The 8,309-nt window shown below is 49.0% G+C and overlaps 1 protein-coding gene and 1 long non-coding RNA gene across 4 annotated transcripts in view; both read left to right on the top strand.

The window, feature by feature from the left end:
• Positions 1 to 1,646, top strand: part of PLPP4 (phospholipid phosphatase 4) — a 128,405-nt gene extending 126,759 nt beyond the window's left edge. For all 3 annotated transcript variants that reach the window (XM_043597714.1, XM_043597712.1, XM_043597713.1), the window contains one exon: positions 1,097 to 1,646. In XM_043597714.1, the coding sequence (XP_043453649.1) occupies positions 1,097 to 1,296 (200 nt within the window). In that variant the 3' untranslated portion in view covers positions 1,297 to 1,646. The remainder of the gene's footprint in view (positions 1 to 1,096) is intronic.
• Positions 1,647 to 3,358: 1,712 nt separating this feature from the next.
• LOC122493318 lies at positions 3,359 to 7,960 on the top strand. The gene is made up of 3 exons (XR_006299861.1): positions 3,359 to 3,623; positions 4,393 to 4,540; positions 4,702 to 7,960. It is a non-coding gene; the product is annotated as an uncharacterized LOC122493318 (long non-coding RNA).
• The last annotated feature ends 349 nt before the right edge of the window (positions 7,961 to 8,309 follow it).

Genomic DNA, 8,309 nt, shown 5'->3' on the forward strand with positions numbered 1-8,309 from the left:
GAAGTGGAAACCCCCAGGCAGCAGCCTCCCGAAGGGTCTGGGGTCTTTTTGGCAAGAATAATCTATAGACGCAGTTTAAAGTGCCAACGCACATGCATACACACACCAAGTGAGGGTTGTTGGGGTGGGCTGCATTCATGGGGTCGCTGTAGGGCATCGGCTGAATGCCTTCTTTTTTTTTTTAATTTTTAAAAAAATTCTAATGTTTATTTTTGAAGGAGAGAGAGAGACAGTGCGAGCAGGAGAGGGGCAGAGAGAGAGGGAGGCACGGAATCCCAGGCAGGCTCCAGGTTCTGAGCTGCTCAGCACAGAGCCCGACGTGGGGCTCGAACTCATGAACCAGGAGATCATGACCTGAGCCGAAGTGGGACGCTTCACTGACTGAGCCACCCAGGCACCCCCAGCTGAATGCCTTCTTAGCAAGGGGGCTGCCCCCATGGTGTAGGTACCTGTTCTGCCTGTAGATGGTTTTTTGTGGTGTTTTTTTTTTTTGCCTCCCCTGTCCCCCTCAGCCCCTCAACTTGACGAGATGTTAGGGGGATGGGGATTCTCACATCAGAGATCTGTTGAGTCGGCGATCCTGGTGTGTCACAAAATGTTTTCTTCACTTTGTGACTCAGAAGGTTCATTTCTTCCCTGGAAAATCACTTACCACAAGGCAGAGACTGCTTGCTCGATGAATTTCTGTAACACGCCAGCGATACTGCAGGTTTCTAGTGGAAACTTGCAGAAGAACCAGAAATCACAGGCATCTAGATCCTATAGAGGTGGCTGGACTCCTTCCAGAATCTAGAATTGGTTTTGAAATTCGAGAACGCAAATCTGAGTTCGTGCGGTGCTCAAACGCATATTAAAGACATCGGAAGGAATCAAGTGAACATTGTAAAGGGATCTTTAAGTTCTAGACGTGAAAAGATCTGGAGAGGCCACCAAGGTCTGTACCTCTAGCATGATTTCTCTTTCTTGTGGTCTTTCAGGGGGTCCGGCAAGCAAACCAGTCACCGCGGCAGGTGGGAAAAGCGCTTTCTGGAAAACGTAACTGGCCACATACGAATGAATCGTAACACGTGTCTCCCGTTTTGCTCTTTCTGCCTAGATTCGTTTGTGGGTGGAGTCATTGGCCTCATTTTTGCGTACATTTGCTACAGACAGCACTACCCCCCTCTGGCCAACACAGCTTGTCACAAACCGTATGTCAGCCTCCGAGTCCCGACGTCGCTGAAGAAAGATGAGCGGCCCACAGGGGACAGCGCGCCCAGCATGCCTCTGGAGGGCATCACCGAAGGCCCCGTATGACTGCGGTCTCGGGAGGATGGACGCTGAGCCCAGGGCACACTCTTCCACCCTGGCGTCACAACGCAGTAGGAGAGGTTTTCTGTAGTGTGTTTTTCATCAACTGTTCCTCAAAGTTATCCCTCTGCTTCCATCTGGCCGATGGCATTCCTGCTACTTTCGATGTCTCCTTTCAACTTTCTTGAGTTTGCAAAGGAAGGACGCAGGGACAGTCTCTGAGAGACGTGGGGAAGGAGGCTGCCAGGGGAGGGTGGGTGCAACTCGGTCCATTCCTTTGTCCTCAGTGTTTGCTGTAATAGCCACCGCCCTATGTTTTCATGGTCGTGAAACGTAATAAAGCCTCCAAGCTGGAAGACGTGGTGTCAGCTGTCCAGGGCAGCAAAAGTCATTCAAAGACGTGGTGTGTTTCACAACTGAGGCCAGCGTGGGCAGCTGGTCCAAAGCCAGCTCTGGCTGTGGGTCATTCCAGGTGCTGAACTTGGAAACTTTCTGAAAGGTCAGCCTATCATAGCAGACGTCTCTGAAATGGAGCTGAAGCTTAGGGCTCCTGTCTTAGTCTTTCCAGGGTTCTTCTTCTTCTTTTATTTTTTTTTTAAGTTTATTTATGTATTTTTGAGAGAGAGAGAGAGCAAGCAAGCAAGGAGCAGAGAGAGGGAGAGAGAGAGAATCCCAAGCAGGCTCCACACCATCAGTGCAGAGCCTGGTGCGGGGCTCGAACTCACGAATCGTGAGATCATGACCTGAGCCGGAGTTGGATGCTTAAAGGACTGAGCCACCCGGGCACCCCTCCAGGGTTCTCAAATCATTGAATTTAGAAGGAAATGAGGTGAACGGCTTCACACAAGTGACTTCACCCCGTACAGTGAAAACAGAGATGCCTGAGCGCCAGTATGGAGAGGGGGTCGCTGCAGTTGTCTGAGGGCTGGCGAGCGCCAGATCCTTTCCAGGGGATGGCCGGGTGACCTCTGGCAGTAAGAAGCAGCTTCAGGGTAGGACCTTTCCCCTTGAGGACCCGAGTGTGGCAGGACTCTGCCAGAAGGTCTTCTTTAAACAGCGGCGTGCTCCCCCCTCCCGTCTGGCAGGTGGCATTTCCACATGACAGGGCTCCGGGAGAAAGCACCGGAACAGAGTCAAGAATGCCCTGTCGTAGCTCAGCCAGCCGAGGACCTTGGCCATCCGAGGGCAGACCGTGCTGCTCCTTGGCCAGTTTGTTCTTTTCAAAGCAGTGAGCCTTCCCTCCATTCGGTTCTGCTCAGATGCACCCCGAGGTTCTCCCGGTTCCTGGGCCTGCTGCGAAGGGGTGCATCTTTGATGACTACAGACTGACACTTTGCGCAGTTGCAGTGACAGACTGCCTCTGCCGAGACTCGAGTGGCTGTTCAAATTATCCCCCGAGCAGCTCTGGGCTGAGCGTGCCAGTTAGAACCATCAGGATGCTTTCGATTAGCTGTCTATACCGTGAGCTCAGCCCCCGGGTGCGCATACCGCCTTGTGAAGACCTTTTACAAATGAGCCCCGGTGCAGCCCTCTCCAGCTGCGGTCCTTCTAAATTGGGGTCAGCACAGAGCCGTGGGGTGACCCTCCCGTCGTGAGGTGGGGTGGGGGGAGGGAAGGCTTGAGTCGCCTTTCATCCACAGCCAGACTCTTGATTTCTAAAAACCACAGCAGCTACACTCACAAGCAACTCAGAAAACACATGCGATATACTTTAGCAGCTAAACCATAGCAATCTATATGGCATGATTTAAAACCCGGGGCTAAAATTCACGTAAAATTAGGAAATCAAATAATCTGATTCAACTAAGTGTTTACAATTTTCAAAAATATAGTCACGAATAACAATGCAAGAGAAGGATCCTTTGATGCTATTAAAAAAAAAGTTACGGTTCATGTACTTTTTTTTTTTTTAACGTTTTATTTATTTTTGAGACAGAGAGACAGAGCATGAACGGGGGGAGGGGCAGAGAGAGAGGGAGACACAGAATCGGAAACAGGCTCCAGGCTCTGAGCCATCAGCCCAGAGCCCGACGCGGGGCTCGAGCTCGCGGACCGCGAGATCGTGACCTGGCTGAAGTCGGACGCTTAACCGACTGCGCCACCCAGGTGCCCCTCATATACTTCTTGGCTTCTGTAGTTACCAGAGCTCTGCTTAGCAGGCGGGACAAAGAGAGTTACACTTTATTACTGATGACTTCAAATGCTGGGCCATGAAATGGAAATTTAATGTAAATAACTTACATTTACAGATAAATGGAAGGATTCTGAAAAGTGACAAAGAACAGAGCACTGTTAATGCTGGTAATTGAAGGGAAAGTCCTACCCCAGGCCAGGTAAAAGCTTTCATGAAATTATAAAGTTACAAAGGACGTAATGATGTGAGGCTGTGGCGGGATTCTTAGAAGCCATAACGAACCGCGTACGTTCACAAAAGGCAGGTGTTTTTGTGGATCCACACGTTTTAATTTCATGCTCTATTAACATGAAGGAGAAATAACACCATGAGGCACTAACGAAGTGCCCGCGAATGAAGGCACTTCTGCGTGCCCCTGACCCCTTCTGGATGTGAGGGGTTACCAATGCAGGCGCTCTGGCAAGGCAGGTCGCACACAGTGCAAGCAGTCAGAACCCCTCCTGGCGGCCGTGGTCTGTGAGACCTTCCTTCCTTCCCTAGTGAACCTGCTCAAAGTCCAATTAGAGATCAGCAGGCACAAGGTCAGACACCTGGAGGCAACAGGGGAGGGAATGGAGTGAGCAGGGCAGGAGGGAGGCAGGGGAGGAAGCCGAGCCCAGCTGAAGAGCACCCACCCCGGGTAGAAGGTGGCAGGGTCTCTTTAGTTCCAGATTGCTGCCAGGTAGGAAGGCGAGCCCAGTGCCGGATCTTCTGATTTTTCAAGAGAAGTTCGGAATCTGCCTTCTCATCTAAAAATGCTTGATTTTACATCACATAGCTATGTCTGCTGAGATCCTTTAAGATGCAAATAATAAAATACCCAGTTGAAAGCAAGTTGACCAATTAATATTATAGATAATAAGAAATTGGGAAGTAGGTGGTCTCAAAAGCCTCCAGCCCTTTCCATCCTCCTGCTCCACCATCTTCAGGATGTCGGCGATACCCCCTCATGATCACAAGGTGGCTGCTGTATCCCCAGGAATCACATCTTCATTGAATCATGCTGGAATGCAGGAGTAAAGGAATCCAATCGTGTGACGAAGTAAATGCGCTCCGGGAGTCTCTCTTTGGAAGGATGTAAGTGTTTCCCAGTACCCCTGGAGAATTCTCTTTGCCCACCTTGGCTAGAACTATGTCACATGGCAATCCCTGGAAGTAAGGGGGGCTTGGGAGGGAGAGTAAGCAGCATTTTCAGCCTCTGGGGTGCTGGGAAACACACTTTTTTTTTTTTCCACTAGGGTTGCTTTCTGGTACTTATGACCAAAACTGCTTCTGAAGAACTTTTCATCACCTCACTACTCTCCAGAATTGGAGGGACAATTTACAAGGACTTTACAGACATTGTATGGATGACACCAGGCTTCAAATTCCACTCCCTACTTTCAAAACTGCATTCTTCAAAGGTGAGCCCGTCCATCATGCAAACCCCAGCCGGAAATTTCAGAGACTTCCTGGCAGGTAGTAATCTCAACTGGAATGTTCCCCCAAGTCTCTAGTGGCCAGTGGTTCCAAACTCCGGTGAACACATCGAACAAAGTACCCAGCACAGCAGCTAAGACAAGGAAGGACTGATCGGGTGCTTTGATCTTGCTCTCAGTCCCCAGTTTAAAACAAAACAAAAGCCCCCAGCTTCCTCAGTTTTAAAAAGTGAACTGCTAATTTCAGTGTAAAATTTACCATGAATTTTTAAAGATAATGGTGCTTCTCTGGGGAGTCTCCTTTCCCTTGAATGTGTGTATTTTTGCCTTCAGAACTTTGATGGGCAGGGGCTAGCTCTTCCCAGCATGCCTCTTGCTTGGGGACATGGTGACCCTGCTTTTGTCAAGCAGAACTATTAACATACTTGAAAATGACCTTCCTGCCTATGACTATAACCATCCTAGTGCAAAGGAATCCATCTTAATTAGGGGTAAAAGTCAGTGTGGTTTGCACCAGTGCTGCTATCTGGGGAGTAGAGATTTAGTACTGGGATTTCAGGGGAAATTCTTTTGTGAGGGGAGAAAAAGAGGAGAGATGAGCTTATACTAGTGTTTCCCAAGGAGACTTTCCCAGAACTTGTCTGGCTTTGCAAAAATACAATATGATACGATAATGCAATAGAGTACAGTATAATACAGTGCCGTGCAATACAGGACAAGACCGTATAGCACAGCACAATGTAATATACGGTGTATAGTGTAGTACCATGTACTATGTATTATACTATACATACTGGATATGTATAGTATAGTATAATACAGTGTAATGCAGTACAGTATGATACAATGTAGTAAAGTACGATACAATATGATATAGTTAGGTATAGTACAGTGTAATATACAGTGTGCAGTATAGTGTAATGCAATGTAGTACATAGTATAATATAGTACGGTATGATACAATATGGTAAAGTGTAATGTAATACAGTATAATACAGTATACTATAGTCCAGTACAATGCAGGTGGTTAGCATATTCTAAACTCCCCTCTTAGAGATCCAAAATACACAATAACATACTAAAGGCTCTGAGAAGTCCTGAACTAAAGGAACGGACCCATTTTCATTCTCGGAGACATTTTTTATTTCCAGTTCTTCCTGCCATGCTACCATGACTGCCAATGGATTTCTGCCGATAATCAGGAATACCAGTGCTCCCCGGGACAATGCGAGTGACACCTTCAGACGATGAATGCCGTGTGGTGGGTGAGCCCCGGCGATGGCCCTGCTACTCTGGTGCAGCATCTTCTCTCGATCTGCCCTAGAACGTTCCCCAGGCTGATAACAGACCGCCGTCTCGGGTGGTCTTGGGTGCCTTGCACACTGTGATGCTGGACACCTGCTTTTGTCCACATACTTGTGCTTAGTCATCAACGGACGCTCACTCCTCAGGGTGCTGCAGGGAGAGTGGGAAACACGCAGAACGGGGCCAGGCAGCCCTTGAGCAAATGGGTTCCTCCCCATGAGCCTCGTTGTCTGCATCTGCAAAGTGAGGACAACCGCGACCTTGTAGGACCTTGTAGGACTGCTTGGTAATCAAGAAGGTAAGATGTGGGGCCATGACAGTTGTAGTCACTGCAGAAATCCTGGGGTGTCCGAGCAAGCACTCTGGAACTACAGAACTCCCTGAAGACTATAGGGTCATGCTAATGCGAATAAGGAGAGTTTCTCCCGGAACACTGTGATGATAATCTACTATTAAAGCCCCGACTTATGATCCCTCCACTAATTGCTGCCACCAGAAGGCAGTGATATAGTTTATCCTCTTAGGGGAGCCCAGATCCTCACTCTAAGAAGTTAGAGTTAATATTACAGTAAATTTCACTGTTGACTTTTATAAGAATTACTATCTCAGAGAGGTGCTCGCAATAAGCCAGATGTTGCTGCAGGGGGAGAGGGGGGCCTGACTGTGGCCAAGGCAGCACCGGGTGGTAGGGGGTGCTTGTGGGGCCCCCCGAGAAGGGAGAGGAATCAGAAGGGGCCAGGAGGACCTCCTACTACCCAAGGAAGAGGAAGCAGCGGAGCTGACAAAGCTGGTGGAATTATTGGGAAAAAAAAAAAAAAGCGTGGAATCGGAAAAAAGCCATGAAAAGGCTCAGAGACTCAGGAGCTTCTTAAGGCTTGTGGAATGTGAACCAGAATCTAGTGCGCATGGAGACAAATGGTGCTTGTACCTGTGTGTCAGGTACCAGGTGCAAAGGGTAACCTGGAGCTATAGAGGGTGATGTGTCCGCAGAGAGGGCAGCGCTGGCCTCAGTGAAAGGGGAGTTTTGTGAGATGGCCAGCCCAGGCTTATTTTAAAATAAGAGTCAGACCCCCTTACAGTGCATTTGGGCACCCCACCACACACACACACACACACACACACACACACACACACTCTCACACTGGAGATTGTCTGCAGGTGTGACATTTTCGTATGCCTCACTTGGGCCTGCCACTGCCTGAGGCAGACTTTACAGAACATTCTGATCTTTGGTTGGTCACCCTGGCCTGCCTTGTGACCCTGCATCTGCCCCCTGGACCCAAGAAGGACACTTGAACTTCTGGCTCACTGCCGACAGCTCAGAGGGGAAACAAACCAAAGCAAAGGGTGCCTTATGAGGCCGACTTGATGAACAGGTGCCGTCTCAACACTGTATTGAGTTCCACGCACGTGGCAGGTAAGAGTCAGCTCTGGGCTGTGCTTGGCTTCAGATCTAGCTTGAGCACCTCCTTGAACAGGTCACAGACCCCTTTGAAGACTCCGTGTCCTCCTGTGTAAGATGGGGTTTTGTGAGGAAAGCGTATACAGAGAGTGCTTACTGAGCCCAGGGCTTGGTACATAGTAGGTACTCAGTAATGTCAGCTGCTTTTTTGTTCATGTCATCTGGCATTGCGTTGTGGAGGACAGGATGTTCCACGGGAGTGGATTTTCCCGAAAAATTGCATCAGAAGCCTTTCTCACATGTTGACCATTTTCACTTAAAATCTTTGATAGATGAGACGTCCCTGGTGGCTCAGTTGCTTGAGCATCTGACTCTTCATCTCAGGTCAAGATCTCATGGTTTGTGGGATTGAGCCCCGAGTTGGGGTCTGCACTGACCAGGCAGAGCCTGCTTGGGATTCTCCCTCTCGCGCTGTCTGCCCCTCCCTCACTTGTGTGCATTTGCTTTCTCTCTCTCTCTCTCTCTCAAAACAAACTTTAATAAAAAGCTTTGATGATGCGCCTGGGTGGCTCAGTCGGTGAAGCGTCTGACTTCGGCTCAGGTCATGATCTTGAGGTTTGTGAGTTCAGAGCTCAGAGCCTGGAGCCTTTTTCAGATTCTGTGTCTCCCTCTCTCTGCCCCTCCCCCACTTGCACTCTCTCTCTCTCAAAAATAATAAACA

This window comes from Prionailurus bengalensis, chromosome D2 (assembly GCF_016509475.1).
Source record: "Prionailurus bengalensis isolate Pbe53 chromosome D2, Fcat_Pben_1.1_paternal_pri, whole genome shotgun sequence".
In the NCBI taxonomy this organism is placed as follows: Eukaryota; Metazoa; Chordata; class Mammalia; order Carnivora; family Felidae; genus Prionailurus; species Prionailurus bengalensis.